General features: G+C 41.0%; 1 protein-coding gene across 1 annotated transcript; it reads right to left on the reverse strand.

Annotated features, from left to right (window-relative positions):
- Positions 1–2,753: 2,753 nt before the first annotated feature.
- On the reverse strand, positions 2,754–8,364 carry MYOD1 (myogenic differentiation 1). Its single transcript, XM_014055505.2, has 3 exons — positions 7,567–8,364; positions 4,121–4,199; positions 2,754–3,605 (listed from the first exon to the last, which is right to left on the reverse strand). The coding sequence occupies exons 1-3, from the start codon at positions 8,110–8,112 to the stop codon at positions 3,346–3,348; spliced, it is 885 nt and encodes a 294-aa protein (XP_013910980.2). The 5' UTR covers positions 8,113–8,364; the 3' UTR covers positions 2,754–3,345.
- Between the last annotated feature and the right edge of the window lie 15,067 nt (positions 8,365–23,431).

The following is a 23,431-nucleotide window of genomic DNA, read 5'->3' on the forward strand; positions in this document are numbered from 1 at the left end:
GAAAAAGATCTGTTTGAAGTAACAAAGCCACTCTTCCTCCACCTCCTTTAGATCCCAGTATCCCACCTCCTCCCAGTATCCCACCTCCTCCCAGTATCCCACCTCCTTTAGATCCCAGTAAAAAAGCAGATTCCTGGTTGAAAGACTGCTCGGAGTCTTTCAGTACCGTCCAAAGATTCAGTGTGCAATGCAACCATGTGGTTTATCAGCCTTTTCCATCTTACTTCCTCCATGTGTGTGGGTTAAGGATTATGGGAGTTGGATCTATCTGGAAGGCACCAAGGAAGACTATTCTAGGTATATTGGTATGCCAATACAAATAATATATTGGAGGACAGAAATTGTAAATGTGGCTATTAGCAGAGCATTCTGGAAGACTGTGCTTCGAAGGAAGAACAACTTGCTCAGAAGTTCCAAGAAGCCAGTTTACTACCTAGAAAAAGAACAGCTGCATGAAAGTTATTTTCCTCATCCTTGCCAGAAATAACATTTGGCTCCAACTGCTGGTTGCCCAGGAATTGTAGGCATGAGGGAAGATAAGATGAATAAGGGCTATTCGGTCATTTATAGTATCCTGGTCCAAACCAGGCCGCTTATAAGAGAAATCCAGACACTGATAGCAGAGGATCTGGAAGAAGCATTGGCAACCATTTTTCTTATGGAGAAGCACAAGAAATAGAGGCCTCTAAAGATGAGGAAGACCCAAGTGGTGGCCAACAGCATTTCAGAAGATCTGGAAGTCTTAGCCACTCAAAGCAGATATTAGTGGCAGAGCAGGAAGACCCAGGAAGAGAATAACTTTAGATTCAGAAGGCTGAGAAGTTCTCTGAACCCAAAGCTCTGAGAACTAAACAGTGGTAGAAAAGAAGCATCCAGAAAGAAGCCCGACACGTGGTCAGTAATGAAGCACCGAAGGCAGCCTAAGTCCTCCATCAAGAAAGCATCAGTTAATACAACTAAAAGAACCACTGGGAGTAGGCGATGAATTAAAGTCTGGCTAAAAGCAGTTTCCAACACCCTCCTTTCCAACACAATCCAGTAAGCCACACAAGAGAATGTTAGTTAACATGGGCTATGGAGGACCAGGCAGAGGCCAAAAGTCCTAGTGGGGCCAGAGATCAAGTTAAAAGGCAAAGTTAAAGAACAGAAACAAAGAGTACTGTAGAATATAGAATGTAAACATGTTAATAAAATAGTGTATAAGGTAATAGATATGAGAAAATAAAGCAGAAAACTGATTGTATGAAAAAAGAAGCAAATTTCTTAACATTGTAAAAAAAACCTATATAATACAAATCTCATTTAGTGAGAATTGTGGGTCTCTTTGACTAGTACCACCTCACAAAGTAAGTGACCCTTTGAAATATATAATGGATTTAATTAGAAGGGATGATTTCCCCTTGTATTTGTTATAGCATCTTATTTGTAAAAGCAAAAGCAGAATGAATTGATGATTGAATCTGTGGGACTGGTTTTACCATAAGCCACAGTATAAAGTTATGACTTATTTCTAATTTGCTTTAAAAAAATAAACTATGAGTTCAAGATATGATGTGCAACTGCAAGTGAAGAGAGTGAAATTGCAGAAGCAATTGTAAATTTTTGCAGCTGTGGTTTCATGATAACTCATTCATAATATGAAAATGAATTTGCCAATTATAGTTGAAAAAGACAAGAAATTTGAAGTCAGTAAAGTTGCTTCGATTGGGGTAAATACATTTGGTATTGTGAACAAAATAGTCTCACTATATTGCTAAATTTTCAACATTCTAGGGATATTTGCACTTCTTCTCAGAATTAAACATATTTTATATCTGTGTTCACATCCAGTCCCATTTGATTTTAATATTTTACATTTGGCAGTAGTGGATAGTTGACAACACCAATGCTGGTGTTGACAATGCTGTTCTCCTAATTCATAAGATCTCACACACAAGCTTATTAAAGAGTTCAGAAGCGTGTATCAATATGATTCAGGAAAACCAAACTCTAAATATCATTCTTAAAACAGATGTTGGTAATAATATTTACACTGCCCGTTACCAGCCCAAGAAATGTTTTTTTCATACTCAAGCAATCCTCAAACTGACTGGAGTTACTCTTAATCTATGCCTTGCTTAAACTGAATAAACCACATAACACAAGCATTTACAGTGATCTGAAACAAAATCCATCACATTATGGTTTTTGAGTGGGTTCATTAAAATCTAGGTTCCTGTTGACTGCTCATACTATTTAAATTATTTCTAGAGAATAGAAATTCTATAGTCATGACATTACAAATACAAAATTGCATTACATATAAAAATAGGGCCTCTAGCAAGTGCTAATTTCAGGAATGAGTAGTTTTTGACTGAGTTTGCAGTCCTTAGAAAACACGAACTTGGTCATTCTGCATTGATTACAACTTGGCATATTGTGTGAATTCAGTCATTATAGTTGATGTTTCATGGTTTACCACAACGCATGGTTCTATGCACAGAATTATTGAATAAACATGCCTTAGCATGATGTGTGAACTACTTGCATGTCTTGCCAAATAATTATCTGCAATGAAAATGTCAGAATATGCACAATAGCAGCACATCCAGTTCTTTCCAAACTCTATTTTGGTCATGAAATTCTTGGTGACTTATATGACCAAACAGAATTAAAAAATACTTGTCAATATTATACTGGGATATCTAGCCAAAGACAAATAACTCCAACCATTTTATAAATAAGGATATTTATTTAGAATAGTGTTGAAAACATTCTCAGCATCCATATTGTATAAATATATAAAGTTAAAGTTTGGCACAACAAACCAAGCAACATTTAAATACATAGACATTTTTATTGTTCTTTCCATGGAAACTTTTTTTTTGCAAAGTATACAAAATAATTGCTCTTGTTCTTTTTTTTAAAAAAAAAGTGGTCCACAACCTTTTCTGCATATATGTGGATGTGATTATGGTGTGGGGGTTTAGATGGGGGGAATTGCAAAGAAAGGCAGCAATTCTGATTGCATCTGGCTGCTTAAAGTATACAGATAATAATGGGAATTGAGCAGCCTATTCAGGACTGTAAGGATCCCCGTCCATTGACCTTTCCACGGTAAAAACATTGGCCATTTCATGGTGCACAATTCTAAAAGACCTCTATATACAAATTAAATAGCTTTTGTTTATAACCAATAAATAAGTGCATTCTTGGAGTAATACAAGCATGGAAAAAAAGGAATTATTAGATAGATTTGAAAGCGAGTAAAAAAAAATAGCCGTAAGTATCGTTCATTCTCAGTCTTGGAAATGCAGGTTTAAGTATGATTGCTGGTTAAAAGAGAGCATTTGTCATATTTGCACTTCATAGCACTTGGTAAATAGGGTTGCTGGCATTGTTGTTGGCAGAGTCCTGTGGAATCTGAGTACAGCTGGCTGGGGAGCTGGTATGGGCTCCGGTATCACCCAGGCTGGGCCCTTCGTGGAGTGAGCAAGGGCTGCCTTCAATCCCACTTTCAGCTGTGGGTAAAGCAGGACAGGCTGTGCTCTCTGTTGAAATCCGTTCCACAATGCTGGATAAGCAATCTAGGCTGGAAACGACTGCATTCTTCCCTTGCTTTGAATCTAAAGACAGGGAGATCTGTCAATCTCAGGACAATACCAAGAAGCTATTTTTTTGCAGGAGTCCTCACACACACACTCACACTCTCTCTCTCACACACACACGAAATACATATATTTTATATCATATATTGCTATTCAGCAGTCAAGGGAATGATTTCAACTAAATGTCTACTCAATTCCCCTCTAGTTGCAAATTCAATGGACATTACAGTAATGGCACATAAGCTGGGAGTAAGTGAAGCTGAGAACACAAAAAGGGACTGTTTTAAAATGTATGCATTTATTTATTAAATTTATATACTGCCCATCTCACTATTCAAATCTAAAATTATTATTACCAATGCAACTGTTCACTTTGATCACCAATGAAAATTAAATGCATGCAACTTAATAACAGTAACAGTATATTTGATAAAATGTACATGCTTTCAGGTACATGTATATGAATAAAAAAAGTACCCAAAGTATTATATATCTCAATTGAGAAGAATCTTTTTTAAAAGGCAAATACTCACCACTGAGTGATTCTGAATAGTAGCTGCTGTCATAACTACTCCTTCTGCGAGAACTGCAAGGAGGACCACTGTATTCCATCTGAAACAAAACCCAACAATACAAGGCATTCAATCTTTTGTCTGGTATTAACAATAGCACTTAGACTTATATACCACTTCATAATGCTTTCTAAGCAGTTTAGAGTCAGGATATTGCTCCCAACAATCTGGCTCCTCATTTTACCGAAGTGAGTGGAAGGCTGAGTCAGGATTGAACTCCTGGTTGTAGGCAGAGTTTGCCTGAAATACTGCATTCTAACCACTGGACCACCATGGCTCTTAGAACAGGAAGAACTGTTTTTTTACTCTTAATTGAATTCCAAATATTCATCAAAGTAGGAAACAAAATTAAATTACAAGAGAATTGTTAGTTGCATAGCAGCCAAGGATTATACATGACTCATTTGTCTTTCCTTGTCAAGTGATCTCTTCGGCAAGTCATAGACTCCCATAATTCCTGTGCTTCGATTAAATCCTCCTCTTGGACGATTTTAGACTGTGAGGTTTCAGAGCAATTGAGAGTTATGTTAACAGTAACCCTCTCTGTCACACCCCAACAATGGAATAAAATCAGCTCAATGAAAGATTAAGTATCAAGAAAATCCATGTCCTGCCCAAGATGAAGTTCACTAAATCACACAGAAACACTAATTCTTTTTCAATCTAGCCTACCTCATGGGCTCCTTATTGTGGGGATAGGATTTAGGGGGAAAAGACTCTCTTATATGTTACCATGATGTTCCCCCTTTCAGGGGAAAAATATCTCATGAACAAGATTTTTTTTTTTTTTTAGAAAAGGGAAAGAAGGTTGGTAGAAAAGTCTGTGATATTACAAATTGGATTCTACTGCAGCATGCTAATCTTCGTTTCTTTTCTAAATTGCTATTAGATATATTAAAGCACTTTATTATTGCAAAAAATCTTCAATAAGCTACTTAGATCACAACTGTGTTATAAATTTTTGCCTAGTAAAGTTTTTTTCCTAAATCACAGAACTCCATGCACATTTATTAGAGAGTAAGTTCCAAAGAAGGCAGGATGGTCCTTAGAAAATAATGATAGAATAAAGTATCCATTGGCAAATAATGCTTTTTTACAGAAAGGCTTTGAGCCAGCAGTTTTTAATGAGCATCTTTCAATGAAGGTTCTACACAAATGAACAGATTCAGAAGCATTTACTTTGGACTGCTCCATTCCTGAGGAAGTGAATGAGGTTAGGGTGTAATTTTAACTGCCATCTACAACTCAAAAATATTAACTTTAGGATATATAGTTGTACGGCTAGGGAAAAGGGGAGATGTATCTTTGGACAAGCAAGATGAGAACATTCCATTTAACGTACAGGATAAGTATGCACTTTCCGCAGTGATTAAATGTCATAAGCAAATAATAATTATATTTGCTTCAAGAAAAAAACAACACAGAAGGGCTCATTTTACTGCAAGGAGGCCAGAGGGAGTTGAATTTCAGAAGACACAGATTGAATTTCATACCACAAATCCTCTGGAGCAGAAAGAGTGATACTAAAAGTTTGTTCCCTAACTGTTTGAAGTTGCTGTTGTCGTACTTTATAGGTGACTTTCTTGAAGTGTTTTTGTGTACATGCATGTCTGTGCACCAATGTCTTTGAGTCAATTTTTGACTCCTGGACAATTCCATGCCATATTTTATTTTGGAAGTGGTTTGCCATTGCCTCTTGCTTAGGGCTGTGACAGAATGACTGGCCCCAAATCATTCAGCTGGCTTCATGCCTGAAGCAGAACTCAGGTCTCCTGGTTTCTAGCTTGTTGCTTTAACTAAAATATACCAATCTGGATCTCTTATTGAGGATGTTTTAAAATTGTATATATTTTCTTTAGTTGGAGTCACCAAAGAAGTTTCTGTTGAAAAATAACCCATTTCTTGAATAAATGTATAAGTAATGTACTCTAGATTAGGAAGCATGTCCCCTTGAAGTGAAATTCCACAAATTCAGTGGGTGCTCATTCCTTACGATGCAACCTCACTAATACAACTATGGCTGGATGGAAAGATGAATTGGAACTACAGAGCTAAAAGCAGAACAGAGAGACAATTTATTCCATCCATTTATTACAACCACTGACACATAAGAATTTCCATATCAAATTTCTCCTGTCTCCACCCTAATTCCTGAGGGAACAAATAACCCAAACTGGGATTAAGACAGCAAACCTCCCCTCCCTTTTTACTCTAAAACTGAGAGCACCAAGAAAAAACCCTTGCCTAGGCACCGTTTTCTTCTCTTTCTCTTGGATTAGAGACTAAGCCTGCTTCAGCACCAGAAGAGAGCATTCCCTATTTTCCTGGACATAAGGATGAACAGAAATTGATGCCCCTTTCCCCTTCCAAGGAATCAGAGGGCACTTAGAGAAAGATGCTCTCAAAAGGCATCCCAGAAAGATTATAAGCTTTCTCTTTTGTCCTGGAAATTAAAAACAAAATGCAGAGAAAACCTGATATAATGTATGTCAAGGACAATAAACTGCACTTGAACACAAACTAAACAAGAAGTCCTCCAACCTAGCACTATTGTCAGTAGTTACCATTTTAGGAAAGGCAGGCTAACACTTGCAACCCTAAGAAACTTTTTAAGGAAGCCAAGACTAGAAGTTGGGGGTTCCCTCTCCCACCTGGGGAACCCTAGTTTCTGAAAAAACCATGAAAGCATGCTGAATCCTGCCCCCACCCCCAAAATGATTCTGAGGTTTGGGTAGGCTGAGGCACATTTGGGAACTTCTTGCTTCCATGCCACAGATTTGAGGGAAAAACATCCTCCCGTCTCAGGCCACAGCTTCCCATCTTTAAGAGGACTGTCAAGACATGCGGGGAAGTCGGTCTTGTGGCCTGCCCATCTCTCCTAGGCTATTCAATGTGAATAGCAATAGCTCTTAGACTTATATGGGTAGTCCTTGATTTACAAGTTCATTTAGTGACCATTCAGTTACAACCGCACTGAAAAAAGTGACTTAAGATCATTTTTTACACTTATAATCATTGTGGCATCCCCGTGATGATGATGTGATCAAAATTCAAACGCTTGGTTACTAATTCATACTGTTGCAATTTCCCAAGATCCTGTGATCATGTTCTGTACACTTTTGACAAGCAAAATCAGTGGGGAAGCTGGATTCACTTAACAATCACGTTACCAACTTATTAACTGCAGTGATTCACTGAGCAATGGTGGCAAGGAAGGTCGTAAAATGGGGCAACGTTCACTTAACAACAGAAATGTCAGGCACAATTGTATACAGCCCTCCCTAACCGGTTTACAGAGTCAGCTTATTGGAACAGCCTCCCCCCCCCCCCCAACAATCTGGGTCTTCATGCAGACCGAAGCGTCCTCGATCAGCGGCGGCTTTTTGTGCCACAGCACGGGGACTCACCATGCCGTCGGAGCAATTAGAGCGGGGGCTGGAGGCGTCGGAGTCGCCGCTGTAGTGTTCCAGGACCGGGTAGTAGACATCCTCTTGCTCCCGCAGCAGCGCCTGGAGGCTTTCGATGTAGCGGATGGCGTTACGCAGGATCTCCACCTTGGGCAGGCGCTGGTTGGGGTTGGTGGAGGTGCAGCGCTTGAGCGTCTCGAAGGCCTCGTTGACTTTGCTGAGCCGCCGCCGCTCGCGCATGGTGGCCGCCTTGCGGCGGTCGGCGTTGGTGGTCTTCCTCTTGCAGGCCTTGCAGGCCCAAAGCAGGCAGCGGCCCGCTTGGTGGTGCCCGCTGGGCGCCCGGATGTGCTCGTCCTCGTGGCCGTGGTGGTGGTGGCCGTGCTCGTCGGCCTTCAGCAGGCCTCCCACGTGCACCAGCCGCGGGTCCAAGTCTTCGAAGAAGTGCATGTCCGACGTGTTGAAACAAGGGTCGTCGTAGAAATCGCCGCCGGGCGAGAAGGAGCAGAGGGAGCCCTCGGTCAGCTCCATGTGGCCTAGGACGTCCATGGAAGGGCGGTGGCCGCCGGGCTCCCCACCCGGGCAGACGGCGAGGGCTTTCTTAACGCGAAAGGCGGGCTCCGGGGCCAAATGAGCCACGAAGCGCCGCGGGAGGGGGCTTCGGCCTGGCTTCCCGCTTCTTTCTCCCCTCCTTCCCCCCTTCCTCCGCCGCTCTGCTTGCCTGGACACAAACGGCGGGCCCTTCCCGATGCCATCCCGCCGGCTCCCCTCGTGGCTCTATTTATCCTGGCGAGGAGGCTGTCCGTTCCTCCGCAGCCACCTCTGCCCCACCTGCCGGCCTATCCCCTCGGGCCTCGCAAAGCCGGCTCGACGGGAGGGGCGGCGGCGGCGGGGGTGGGTGGGTTTGTCTTGTCTCCAAGCGGGCGGGAAGGGAGAGGCGAGAGGCCGGGCCGTCGTGATTGGAAGGAGGCCGAAGAGAGACGCCCGTCGGTCGAGAGCCGGAGAAACGTGGCCGTGTTTTGGAGAGAAGGGACGGGTGGGGAGGGGACAAATGTCAAAACGCCTGTCCGGGTGGTGGTGGTGTTATCAGCCGGAATGGGGGGTCGAAATCGGCCCAATACCACCCGTGATTAGAAGGGAGGAGATGCTCTCGGTTTTCATTCGTTTTCAACATGGTGCTTTTTAAAGTCTTTGTCCTTTGCTCTTGGAAAAACTTGTGGAAAAAAGGAATAAATGCAGCAATTGTAATAAGAGCCGGCTTTGGAATCGGGTGACTTTTTTTAAAAAAATCCTCTTTCTCTTCTCCCTCTCCCCACTCCTTCCATAAGGCAAATCTTCATTTTACCATGTCAAAAACGTTATGCTCTGGGCTATCGACTGAAAGGTAAAATGATAATAATGTTATATTTGAGATCACATCGAATTTATTTTTATTTTCCCCCCAGGATCGCGAAATCACCGAGGGGTGAATAGTTTAAAATCGAACGCGTTTAGGAGTCGATTTATAGGGGTTTGGAAAAAATGCCAATATCGCTTTTATTATTATTTGGAAGAGGCTTCTTGGAGGATTTTCCCAACGAAGCCGTTATAATTCTGAAACTGCTTTAATCTGATTTGATTAATCTGATACCCCTATCGCTTTTAATTGATCGATCTATGAAACACGACATCGATCCAGTTGGTAATATTCGATTGCAAGGTTGTTTCCCGAAACGTAGTCATCGATTGCAGCTTTGGGTATTTTTTCCCCCCCAACCCTGTTTTAAATTTCGCTGCATACGAGTGACCACCTGTTATCACTGGGGGCCATAATATCCGCTTTAGTGTTTTAGCTTCAACATTTTTATTTTCACGGGTGGAAATGAAAGTCGCAGACGCATCTCGCCGGGAAATCCTTAAGGATTTCGTCCTTCCGTCGTTACCTCCTCTTCTGACGGAGAATTTGATTCCGTATTTATTTTTTTCGATTGCAACTATCGTTCCAATAGGACAAAATGAAGCATTCTTCTATTGCTGTCCTCAACCCTTTGGGTAATAAAGAGGCACTTTTTCACTCCAGTCCCTGCAAGATTGCGGTCTATACACCTTGCCTTTCCCTGGGGACAAATTGGACGCAGGATTTTGAAACGGGGGTGGGATTATAAAACCAGAGGGTGGGGTGTCGCTTCTTCTCCGCCAGCCTGGGAGTTTTTCAAGATAGCCCACATTTCGTTGCTTTAGTTTTTGGGATTAATTTACTCTTTACTTGATTTTGAATCGCCGGGATCAGAATCGCGGCTATCCTGAGCTGCGAGTAAATTAAAAGAGTGCTTTAGACCTATAGAAAAAAAGAGTTAGAAGGAGACGTTGAACTCCCAATGTTTGATTGGAAGGATTTGTGGATCGCGGCCCCGTTTAACTTTGAATCCCCCCCCCTCGCGGCCCCGTTTAACTTTGAATCCCCCCCCCCCGAAGTCTGATTTGAATAAAGGCGAAAAGTCCTTTGGGTGCTTTATAAAATGGGACGAGAGGGAGGCAGGGGGTTGCTCATGATTGGTAACGTTCACGTGGGATCATCCAACCTACGAAATTGTTTGCAAGGGTAAGGAGACCCCACCCGACCAGCAAGGGGGCGGGGGGGAGAAATGCCGAAGGCCACAAAGTGAAAAGCCTGGAGTGGAGTAGCGCTCCTAAGCTAAAGCAAGTCGTTCCGGCCGGAGTAGTAAAACTGAGCAGAGAAGCGATGGCTATCGTCAACCTCCTCTCTGGAGCATCTACTTTGGACGATTGGGAGAATGTGTTCACTTCAATAGAACTTACGTACGTTTATGCCTTTGGTTGTCGTCATTCCTTTGTATCATTTCTTTGTACTCAGCTCCTAAAAACGTCAAGTGATTCATGGCCAGCTTCATTTTGTTGTTAGTTGCAAAGTCATGTCCAACCCATCGCGACCCCATGGACAACGTTCCTCCAAGCCTTCCTGTCCTCTACCATCCTCTGGAGTCCATTTAAGTTCACATCTATTGCTTCAATGACTCCCACCTCATTCTCTGTCGTCCCCATCTTCTTCTGCCCTCAGTCTTTCACAGCATTAGGCTCTTCTCTAGTGAGTCCTTCCTTCGCATTAGGTAGCCAAAATATTTGAATTTCATCTTTAGGATCTGGCCTTCTAAAGAGCAGTCAGGGTTGATCTCTAGGACTGACCGATCAACGAGGGACTTGCAGGAGTCTTCTCCAGCACCATTCATACTGCCCAACAAAGTTTGCAAATTTGGTGCCTGATAAAACCTAATCTCTGGTGCCCACCCCTGTTTAGCTGGACCTTTGGGCAATTGAAATGGCAGTAAATCTGGGAGAGTATTACCATCTCTTTCCCTTTTGGAAGAAGAGCTCTGAAAGACTTGCCTTGAGCTGATTTGGCTTTCTGAAGGAGCAGGAGATCCTTGTGTTATCCTCCTGGAGAATGAATATTTGATCTCTGAGAGTGCTGCAGCTACCAGAAAGAAGGATCTGTTATTTTAAACAGGGAAAATTGATGCTGGAGGTTTCTTAAGTGTTGACACCAAGTTGAGATGTAGTCAACATTTCTCAGAAATATGGAAATGATGGAAAAATTAAGGGCATGTTTCATTGGTGATTACTTACAAATACCTTTCACTGTGCAGGGTGGGATTAATTCTATATACATAGATATACTCAACAAGTTTAACCTGAGTTGGAAGGTTACTTTTTTATTCTCCAGCTGCCGGCAGGATTCTAATATATATGGTCCCTTATGTACTGCATTGTATTCCTATACTATGAGTATATATGCTGTATATAGTGGGAGTGATCATATCTTCCAGAAAGTAATTCTGCTATATTCCACTGATCATCCTTGGTGATGTTGGCTGGCACTTATTAGAATTATAACCCAAAATATGTAGAGATATTTTGTAGACAAGCTTTAACAAACTGTTTTTTTCTAAGAATCAATGTCTACATCCATAATAAAATGAGATAAATAGGCAGTGCACTTTTTAAATATACATTACCACAGTGATTTTCAAACTTAGCAACTTTAAAATGTGCATTCTGAGAGTTGAAGTCCATATATCTTAAATATGGCAAGGTTAGAAAACACCACATTACCTTATAATACTGTCCTAGATATACAGTAATTATTTATTTTATGTAACTGATAAACAGCAACAAACAGCAAGACATGTTGCAATTATGAATATGTTAATAAGAAGAAATAATTACTCAGTAGTATGTTGCAATAGAGTATTTTACATGGGCATTATGTGAACAAGCATAGCTTTGTCATCATTTAAATCTATTGGAAACATACTTAATATTCTATATATAAAACAAGAAAGCTAAGCAAGTTCAGATATGATTAGTATTTGGATGGAGGACTAACAAGCTGGAAATCCAAAGGCCAAGGGCTAGATTGGGAAATTAAAAATCATTCTGAAAAATAAGGATGGTATCCTTATTATGCTGCTGCCAAGAAAACGATCTGGACATACCCATGAAATAATCAGGAACTGAACTCAACTTGGAGACTTCATCATTCTGGTCTTTTAAGAGGTTCAGGATGCATTATATTAAGTGTCCACTAGAGGATGCTCTCTATATATTGATCTTGAGTGATATTAAATGGAGATTTTTTTTCTGCATTATAATGTTGCTTCTGATCATACTTGGAGTACTAAAATATATAAAAATAGCACTGCTTGGTTTCAAGGGTGCCTTGTCTAGTTTCCAAATAATCCAGATCCATGTTGTTATCATTGCGACTATATTTCTCTTAATACTAATTTTCCTCAGGCTAATTATCTGAAGGGGAAAACCAGAGGTAAACCCCAGATCAAATAAGACAGCCCTTCTACCACCAGTTTTCTAGTTAGTTGACAATCAAGTGATTCAAGATCTTCTAAGGGTGTTTATTTCTCATCTTTCCATAAAATTAAAGTAAAAAGAACAAAAATTCTGGAGCAGCAAAAAAGATCTTGCTAGTATATAAAACAGAAGTGCAAACCTATTTCATAAGGTTAAATAATAATGAAATTGTTGAATATTTATATGAATCCCAGGAGCACTCTGCAAGCACCCCGAAGGCTATTCATGCCTTTTTAATGAAAAAAAAACCAGGGCCCGTTTTTGTGAAACTGTTTTGCTGTTTTGGGGAGGTTTGCAGAGTGCAAAAACTTTTTTTCCTTTTGGAAAGTTCTTTAATTGATTGATGAGAATTACATTGATCAAGTGCTGTGCCAGCAGAAACAAAGTTAGTGATTTCCTGACTTTGTATAAATACACCTGGAAACATCTACCTACCTACCTACCTACTCTCTCTCCCTACTTACCTACTGCATTTCTCCCTCTCCCCCTTTATCTACCTACCTATCTACCTAATTACTGTCCCTCCCTCCCTACCTACTGTATTTATCTATCTTTCTCTCCCTCTCTATCCCTCTATCTACCTACCAACTTTTTAAAAAAATGCCTCTTGGTGCGTCTTATACTCTGGTCCGTCTTATACTCCAAAAATATGGTATCTACCTTGCTGTTAGTCATCCGCTTCACATAATGCATCCAAAGTAAGATAATTTGACTCTGGTCATTTGGGCCTCAAGTGAAAACTCTAGATTGATTTTGCTTCATGATATATTGTTTAATTTCTTGGCTGTCCACGATATTTTCATGTGTCTTCACTGACACCAGAGTTCAAAAAGCTCAACATTCTTTCTATCCTGCTCTTTCAAAGTCTAACCTTTAGTTCCATAGATACAATTCACAAAAGAAGTTATTTACAGCTATTTAACTGTAATGCTTGGACGGCTGTTAGTAATGTTACCTGTTGATTTTTGGAAACTGGATTTTTTTTAAAGTGCAGAATATATAGCTACTAAATGTATGTCATTGGCAACTTCAACAATGATCCTTCTTTAAACAAACCAGTTAATTTTCCCACTTTTGCTATTTCTATCAGCTTCACCAATTATTCTATCATTGCGAGTATATCCTTTTTTGTGTATATATTAGTCTTACAGCAGTGACCTTTAAAAAAAAACACGCTTTAAAAACAAGTCAAAATGCTGGCTGCAATCACATAATAAAAATCTTTGTATGTGTTTAAACATGTAAAAAAAGGAAGATGGGATTTTAATCATATAGGTGCACCTGCCATAATGACTTTAATAATGTTAAGAAATTCTGCCTCTTGATCTTTCCACTCATTTATTTAGTTAGTATTTATCAATACACTGATAGAAGCTGGTTTATCGATAATCATACATCATCTATAATCTCTATCTTTATCTCTCCCCCCTCTCCATCTGTCTCTCTCTCTACCCTCCCTCCCTCCCTCCCTCCCTCCCTCTTCTGTCTTTTGTTTGGGAATAGTAGCTCCATCTATAGCACGGCCACCTCCCATTTTTCTCCACAACGATCTTGTGAGTGTGTTGTGCTGAGAAAGAGTGATTGACCCAAGGGTCCCCCAAAGTTCCCATGTCTGAAAATGCACTTAATACTGGGTTTCCTAATTCCTAGTCCAGCACCACTATAATGCTGATACAATACATGTACACAAAGAATTCCCTCCCCCCCATAATTCTTTCCCCAACCATGGATGGGACCTCTTAATGGTCTCTCTCAGTTTGCCAGGATTTAAGGATTTTATCGGTTCCGTGCATTATTTGATACAATGACATGCCCAACAACTGCAGAAGATTTCAAAAAGGTAACCGGACAAAGCATCCAAGATTTGAAGAATGTTTACATCTGAAGAACAGAAAGAGATTGAGATTCATACTAAGTTCCACCAAACACACAACAGCGGTTTCCAGCTGCAGGACACAAGGCTCATTGCTATAGTAATCTTGTTCTTCATTGTTTTCAGTAACAAAATAGTTTTGATATTCTTAGAATATTATCAGTTTAAACTGGTTCTTATTTTTAACCAGACTATTAACCAGACTATTGATGTCAAATTTCCCCTATCTCTTTTTAGAAAGAATGTACTATAGTGACAGCTGAAAAGATGTTGTCACAGCTTCCTATCACTCAATCCCAGTTTTTGTTTTCTTGGATTGGCATTGATGGTTGCATTCCGTTAATTTTCAATTTGGCTTGGATGATTTCTGAAGTTTGCCTCATCCTTTCCATTCCTTTCTGGCCATCTATGTCTAGTTGCTCTGAACCACTGCTTCCTGCACCTCCTGTCTCCCAAGTATCATAATGAGCTAATCTGTTAAAAACTGAATCTCTCCTATTCACATATCCAAGCTGTCACCAACTGAGTTTGTGCATGTGAATCTGAAATTAAGGAAGAGAAAGAGATTAATAAAGGAGGGGATGGAAAAAAGGAAGTTTATGTATGTTGTCTAGCTGTGCATAAAACAATGAAGCATTATTTTGAGGGTCAGTTACTGCTTTTATTATGGCCAGTTTTCCTTGATCACCTTTAAAAAAATCTTAGACGTTATAACTTATTATCTTGTTAAATGGATGGAGAAGGAGCACCTCGGAGAAATAAAGAGGGTCAATCAAACAGAAGGGACCTTGGAGGACTTCTAGTTCAACCCCCCTATACCAATCAACAATCCAATCAATTAATGTGAGAGAGTTGGGGACAGTTTTAAGAGGCAGAGTAACAAAAGAGCAAAGTTACTCTCAGAACACATGAAACCAGATCACATTGCTCCAGAGCACATGAAACCGTAGGGCTTTGGTCCTATGCGCTGCACCCCTTTGCTGCGCAGTGAGGCCTTGTCAGCACCTGAAAGATGCAGGGACATTGGTCGCATTGCATCCACCTTCCTCCACTCCAATAGGGAAGCTTTGCTCCACAGGCTTGCCTAGAGTGCTTCGTGAGGGAGGCTGAAACGGGGGAGGAACCTGCTCTTGAACTGTTTGGGCCTTGGCTTAGCCTTGGCGAGGTGTGGGGTCACTGCGGTCTTCCTCTCCTTCATTTATATACAGAGTTCAGATTCAGAGTTAAAGCACTGAGGCAACACTGGCATTTGGTGCATGCCTAGCTTGGGCGTTCCTTTCCGAATGAAAAAAATGCCAGTTACTGGTCTTTGATCTAATTCATGTCATTTTTCAAGATGAGATCTGGGCTTACATACACCTTACACATGCAGTGGATATTATATTCTATTGTATACGCTTGCTGTTCTGGGCACATTTTGGTGGGTTATGGCCTCAGGCTAGAAACAAAAGACTATGATATCTAGCCCCGCCTTAGGTATGAGAGCCGTCCTGGTGATTTTGGGCCAATCACTTCCAACATTTTACAGGTCACTCGTGTAGGAAAAAATAGGAGAATGAAGGAGTATTAAGTAAGTTTGGCACCTTGAGTTATTTATGAAAATAATAAAGATGGGATTAAAAAGTTTTTTAAAAAGCAGAGCCAAATTCACTCAGAGTTCTAAGTGAATGTTTGGAGGCTGCAGCTGGAAGATCTCATTGCCTTCTGCAAACTTGTATGGCGGGGCAGTTGTATTTTCTGAACACAAAATAGCCCTGCCTCCCAAAATAAATACATATTATAGGCAATCTTGTACATACACACACTTTTAAAAACAACTGACTTCTGTTTTCCGTACAGGGATCTTTACCCCAGTACTTTCAGAGCTATACATTTTATTTTCAAGTAATTCAGAATTGCATATTTTTGCTGGAGTCTGAAAAAGGTGCATCCACTTGAAATCAGAGTTATTAAAGCAGTGGATCTTTATAGTGATTTAGAAGCCTTAAAATAAATTGTGCCCGCATAAATTAAATGGCAGAAGGTTCTTGGCTTCCACAAGGCTCAATAGACTTCAATCATTTTCAAAATGTATGCTGTACAGCCATGCTAATTATTTTATTTATTAGTTTGGAAAAAGTTGGAAGTTCAGGAAGAAACATCCCCTAGTGATCGACTAGATTCTCCGTCAAGAGGAATTATCTGATGCCAGGAGTTACAATTTATCTCATACAGACATAAAACTCAGTCTTGCTAGGATTTAGTTTGTTTCAAGCCTTCCAGCTCAATTCAAAACATCAACAAATATCTGCAGCTTGCCTGAGGTTTCAATGTACAACTGTACATTAGTGTGCTGATGACATCTCACTCAGGTGATGCATCTCCTCTCAGTGGCTTCATGTACATATGAAGTAATATGGAAAAGAAGACTTAGTACTATGAAGCAACAACCAAGGATTTGACTACTTGTTCCTCATAGCTGCTGTGTGGAACTATCCTCTCGATTAGAATTGGAAACATCATTTCTTTAGTTTGTTATTTGTTACCAGCTGCAGCTCCGTAAAAGGATCAGCTCGACCATGAAACAGAGTGGGGTCTCCTCAAGTTTCAGATTTTAAATGTCACAAATGAACAAAGCATTCTTATTTTACCAATTATTTTATTTGTATTGCCTCAGATTGGAAAAGATGCTGGACTGTCCCATGTGCCAAACAAGTGGCTAATTTTGTTACTGTTGTGTTTGACCTTGATTATTGTAAATGTAACTCATTTATTGGTATCATGCAGAATTCAGGTTAATTCAGGAAATTAAATAAAATGGTGAGTAGAAGAAAAGTAAGTCAAACTGGTAGGTAAGTGAGAGATAAACAAACATGGGTACCTTAAGCCTTCTTGGCTCCAATTTTGCCAATTCTAACTGCAACTAATGGACAACTGACCACTTCAGGTCCTAAATTGAATTGACCTTTGACATAGGACCACTTAAGTTGAGTGCAACCAGCTGTCCTTCAGGAAGCCATCTCTTAGCATAATTGATAAGTGGCTAGCTTGATGCGGTATGTACAACATTCTTACCCATATCCCTCTCTTCTGACCAAGCCTATTGAAGTGCAGAGATTTACTGTTTCTTTTTACTGTAACCAACAATAAATCTAGATTTTATAGTCTAGCTCTAGAGGAGTTCCATGCTTAGGATGAAATGTGTGGGTCGTTATGTTTCTATGACATTTGACCCAGAGGTTTGGACCAGATTGCCCAAACCAATAGCGGAAATCGCAGTTGGCTCTGCTCATCTGCACCCAGTTCTATGGCATCCCATTTAAGCCATTTTTTTCACCACATGCACATGCCCACGCGCTCACATTTGCAAACCAGTAGAAAATTAAGTATACACCACCCCTGATTTGACCACTAGGAACTACAATATCATAAATGCACTAAGGCAAGCTAGTACTTTTACATACTTTAATTGCCTTAAGAAATAATCCTGTTCGGAGAAATTATATATTTTAAAACTGATTGTCATTCTTTTGGATGAGTAAGGATTTGCTTTAGAAATTATTTCAAGAATGGAGAAAATTCCAAAGAAATGACCATGAGACTATGACATTCTTCCACTTAAAAAGGAAGTGGAGCAGGGGGCAAGGAGTGTGTGAATTTTCTTTCTTTCATTGTACAATCATGGTTGCACACACTGTTTCTCAACCATTGGCTGAGAATTTTGGTAGTTGAATTCCACTTATTTTAAAGTTGCTAAGATTAAAAATCACAGCCTATCTGGCTTCCCATACTGCAATTAAATCCCAAGGGAAATTATAATTAAGGAAATTCTTTCTTTTTTTAATACAGCAGTGCTGCTATCACTTAGAAAGAATCTTACTCTTGAGAAATTGTGTAGTGAATAGTGTTCAGGGTTGAAGTTGTTGGTTGATGTTGAGGTTGGGGTTAAACTGGAATACCTTTGGAGAAATTATCTAACTAGTTATTCAACCCAACTCTTCATTGATAGAGATTTTTGAAATGTCATTTGTTAGAAAAAGGATAATTGATAGCTGAGGCTTTAACTTTCATTTTTATCAATCTGCTCTAAAATTAAATTGTTTTAGGCCATGAATTTGTGTCGATTGGATTGGAGAATAGTAAGATAGTCTCCTTTCTGCCCTTCAAGAATTTCCTGCCTTTTTAGCGTCCCATTAAAGATTCTGGAGTCATGTAACTCTTCTCTCTCTCTCTCTCTCTCCCCCCCCCTCTCTCTCTCCCTCCCTCCCTCCCTCCCTCCCTCCACCCTCTCTCTTTTAGTGCCTTTCTCCATTGTAGCAGATGTCTGAGGCTTGCAGGATAGAAGGTGATCCTTCCAAATCTTCTCTCTGGATCTTCATAACTTGGTTCCACTTTCTGCTATGAGGTGGCAGTTGGGTTGTTCCTGTTGCTACTTTTCATCTTGGTGTCTAGTCTCTAACCTTGGTGTGTATGTGTGTGTGGGGGAGAGCTTTCATGCTTTCTGCTAATTTTATGGCAATTATAAGATCATATTACAAAAGTTGAAATAATTTCTGTAGCATCACCTCCTGGCCTTTAAGCATATAGGCACAGAGACTTGAAGATTCACTTTTTTTCCTCATTGGGAGATGAGCCAATCTCACAGGAGATAAGTAAAGTCAAACTTTCTTAGAAAAGGAAATGTAAAATATAGCTCCCATATTTTGTCCCAAAGGTTCTTTTTCAAGAGGCAATTGGAGTTTCTGGTTTTTCTTTGAAGACGTTTCGCTTCTCATCCAAGAAGCTTCTTCAACTCTGAGAAGTGAATCATCTTCAAAGAAAAACCAGAAACTCCAGTTGCCTCTTGAAAAAGCACCTTTGGGATAATAATTTGGGGTTCATATACTCCCATATTTTCAGTATATGAGTGACACTGCTTACATGCATCAGAACAACCAGTATTTAATAAATTTATTTTAAAGCAATACCATAATTTTTAATAAAACTTTAAAGATTATTTTCTGAAGATAAAAATCAGATTAAGCCATACACTTAAATTTCATGGATTTTGCTTGCAGAACACCAGCTATATTGGGATACTTGATATCCACGTATTTTAACTGCCCTTTAGGATATATACAGACTGATTTAGCTTACTCTTGCATTGGTTTTATAACAATAAATGGCCAGGCCATGCAGGAGACAAATAGCAGATAGGAATCATTGCTATTGCTTTTTTTCATTCTGCTGGTGTCAGAGAAAAGGAGAGAAGCAACTTAGAACTGAGGAGAAATTTCCTGACAGTTATAACAATTAATCAGTGGAACAACTTGCCTACAGAAGTTGTAAATGCCCCAACACTGGAAATCTTTAAGAAGATGTTGGATAGCCATTTGTCTGGAACAGTATAGGGTTTCCTGCCTAGCCAGGGGGTTGGACTAGAAGACCTCCAAGGTCCCTTCCAACTCTGCTATGGTATTGTATTGTAAAAGCTTGAAGCCATACTGTCACTGGGCCATTCTTTCTCCTGCATTACATTATTTTTTGAGACAGGAAATTCTGCTTAACAAAAATTTCAGTAATTTCTTCTGCCGAATCGTGTGGCTATCAGACTGATATTAATGTTCAGGAAAAAGAGAATTCATAGTTGCTGCTTTTTATTCAAACACCCATGCAAACTTGCTGTCTATTTCCAAGTTTTACTTTGTCCTGCAAGATGGTCGCTGTGTTCATTTTCTGGATTAGTTACCGCATCTCCACTTGGCACAGAAAACGTGCAGCTGCTCTCCAAAGCTCATTTTTATGGTACAGAAAAGGTTTCCCTCCCTTTTTTTCTTCTTTAGTCAAAGGCAATGCAAAAGACTCATGAATCACTAGACTTGTAACATTTTAGGTGGTTAGAATGCTTTTGTATAGGAAACAAATATGAATGGATTGGATTGAGCAAACTAAGTGTATTGCTAATGCTGTGACTCTAAATGAGTCACAGCATTAGCAACACACTTAGCAGTGTGCATGGTTATTGAGATTGCAAATTTCCCCCTTACTCCTTCCGTGTATTAGGTCATTTTTTTCCTTCTATTAAAATTTAAAAATGTGTACTACCATTTTGTGAGCTGTTAATTATGTAAGCTTACTAAAATATTCTTTCAATAGTTTCTATTCAAAAGCCATAGAGAGATCAGTTGAGCTCAATTACTAGTGGTGATGGCGCAGTAATTAGAATGCAGTGTCGCAAGTTGACTCTCCTCACTGCCAGGAGTTCGATTCTGACCATCTCAAAGTTGACTCAGCCTTCCATCCTTCTGAGGTCAGTAAAATAAGGGCCCAGATTGCTGGGAGCATTATGCTGACTCTGTAAACTGCTTAGAGAGGGCTGCAAAGCACTATGGAGCAGTATATGTCTGCTGTTGCTATTGCAACAGATCAGATGTAAGCTGATGAACAAATATATTGTAGTCTTGTTTTATAGGAACAACAGTGCTTCTAATAGCACTATGATTCCAGCTTGGCTTCTCAACAAAGCCAGGCTGAATATTTTCATCATACATTTTATTCTTGGTTCACTCAGTATCTTTCAGCTATGCTCATTGTAGGAGGTGAGCTGTGTGTCAAGACGGCCTCCCTCAGCACCCAAGAAAGAAACCACTTAACTCCATTTTGCAGAATTAAGAGTACTTTTACTGGTTATGAAAAGATAGCAGCTAAGCAAAGCAAGATCTGAGGCAAAAGCGTGCAAAATCATACATATCAATATGTGTCCAACTCCCTCCCTCCCAGTAACCCACATCCCACTCTCCAATCTGCAAATCCTTCAGATATCATGTGAGTTTCATCTTCAAAAAGCATCATCAGGTTGGTATGCAGGATGGTTGGCCTTGACCAACACCAAGCACTAGTCTCCAGCATGCACAGTAGATGATGAGAACAAAACTCCCTGTTTACAATCTCTCCTGTGCTAAATCTTCCCCTCCCAATACCAAGCCCCCCTCTCTGTTTCAATGATGCCGAAAGCAAATAGCGAAGCAGAGGCTGACACTGTGTTAGTCTATAGCAATTTAAAACTGTTTTAGTCAACCTCAGCAACTTGAAACTGTATGAACTTTTAATTTCCAGAGTTCCTTGGCCGGTGAATGTTGAAATACACTAGTCTGTGGTAACAAAATGTCAGAAGAAGTCTGATAGTCCTTTTCCAATGAACAACTTTTATTAAAAGATATATACTTCTATGAACTGCAGGTCACGTCATCAGAGGTGACGTCACTTTATCAATTGTACTCCTGTCACAAACCATACCAAGTGGCGATTACCCATAGGAAGGTGCTCTGCTGTATCCCAGAGAGGCAAGATAACGAGTGTGTTCCAAAAGCAACAGTCTCCAAATATTTTGGTTGAAACTCTCTGTTACCTTCATCACCATGATGATGTCAAACTTCACAGATACCTCTTCGATCCATAAGGACTCCTACAGTTAGAGATAATAAATAAATGTATCATGGATTTGAGATTTGAGAAGTTTATTTATATGCCACCCTTTTCCCTGGGGGGACTCAGGGCGGCTTACAACTCGAAAAGGGGGGGGGAAGCAAACATTTAACACGTAGGACAGTACGTCATTAAAAAACACAACATTCATACCATTCGGGTGGGTTACAGTCTTTAGCCCCAGGCCTGACGGGATAGCCAGATTTTGAGGGCTGTGCGGAAGGTCTGGAGGATGGTGAGGGTATGAATCTCCACGGGGAGATCGTTCCATAGGGTCGGAGCTGCCACCGAGAAGGCTCTCCTCCGCGTGGTTGCCAGTCGACATTGACCGGCAGATGGGACTCGGAGGAGGCCTAATCTATGGGATCTAATAGGTCGAGTGGAGGTGATTGGCAGTAGGCGGTCTCTCAAGTACCCAGATCCACTACCATGAAGGGCTTTATGGGTGACTAGTAGCACCTTGAAGCGTACCCAGAGATCGACAGGCAGCCAGTGCAGCTCGCGGAGGATAGGTGTTATGTGGGTGAAGCGAGGTGCACCCACAATCGCTCGCGCGGCCGCATTCTGGACTAGCTGAAGTCGTCGAATACCCTTCAAGGGCAGCCCCATGTAGAGCACATTGCAGTACTCCAGCCTAGAGGTCACAATGGCACGAGTGACTGTTGTGAGAGCCTCCCGGTTCAGGTAGGGGCGCAACTGGTGCACCAGGCGAACCTGGGCAAATGCCCCCCTGGTCACAGCTGACAAATGATGTTCAAAGGTCAGCTGTGGGTCTAGGAGGACTCCCAAGTTGCGGACCCTGTCTGAGGGGCGTAGTGTTTGACCCCCCAGCCTGAGAGATGGAATACTTGCCGAATTAGTGGGAGGGAAACACAACAGCCACTCGGTCTTATCTGGGTTGAGCACGAGTTTGTTAGCCCTCATCCAGTCCCTAACAGCTTCAAGGCCCTGGTTCATCACGTCCACCGCTTCATTGAGTTGGCATGGGATGGACAGATACAACTGAGTATCGTCCTCATACTGGTGGTATTTTATCCCGTGCCTTCGAATGATCTCACCCAGCGGTTTCATGTAGATGTTGAAAAGTAGGGGGGACAAGACCGAACCCTGCGGCACCCCATATGTTAGGGGCCTAGGGGTCGATCTCTGCCCTCCAACTAACACCGACTGCGACCTGTCCGAGAGGTAAGAGGAGAACCACCGCAAAACAGTGCCTCCCACCCCCACCTCCCGCAGTCGTCGCAGAAGGATACCATGGTCGATGGTATCGAAAGCCGCTGAGAGGTCAAGGAGAACCAGGATGGAGGCGTAGCCTCCGTCCCTGGCTCTCCAGAGGTCATCGGTCAATGCGACCAAAGTGGTTTCTGTGCTGTAGCCAGGCCTGAAGCCGGACTGGAAGGGGTCAAGATAACTAGCTTCCTCCAAGGACCGTTGGAGCTGAAAGGCCACCACCTTCTCAACAACCTTCCCCACAAAGGGGAGGTTGGAGACTGGACGATAATTGTTAAGAATGGCTGAATCCAAAGATGGTTTCTTCAGGAGGGGTCTCACCACCGCCGCTTTAAGTGCGGGGAGAGAGAGAACAAGTCATTGTTCCTTTGCCTATATTAATTTTTGAAAGCAAAAGTCCTGATTCCATTGGCATAAAGCCTGCATGGTTACAGTATTTTGGAATCTTATGATCTT

The sequence above is a fragment of the Thamnophis sirtalis genome, unplaced genomic scaffold, assembly GCF_051295495.1.
Source record: "Thamnophis sirtalis isolate CommonGarterSnake01/CBP01778 unplaced genomic scaffold, rThaSir2_p1.2 scaffold_1, whole genome shotgun sequence".
NCBI lineage: Eukaryota > Metazoa > Chordata > Lepidosauria > Squamata > Natricidae > Thamnophis > Thamnophis sirtalis.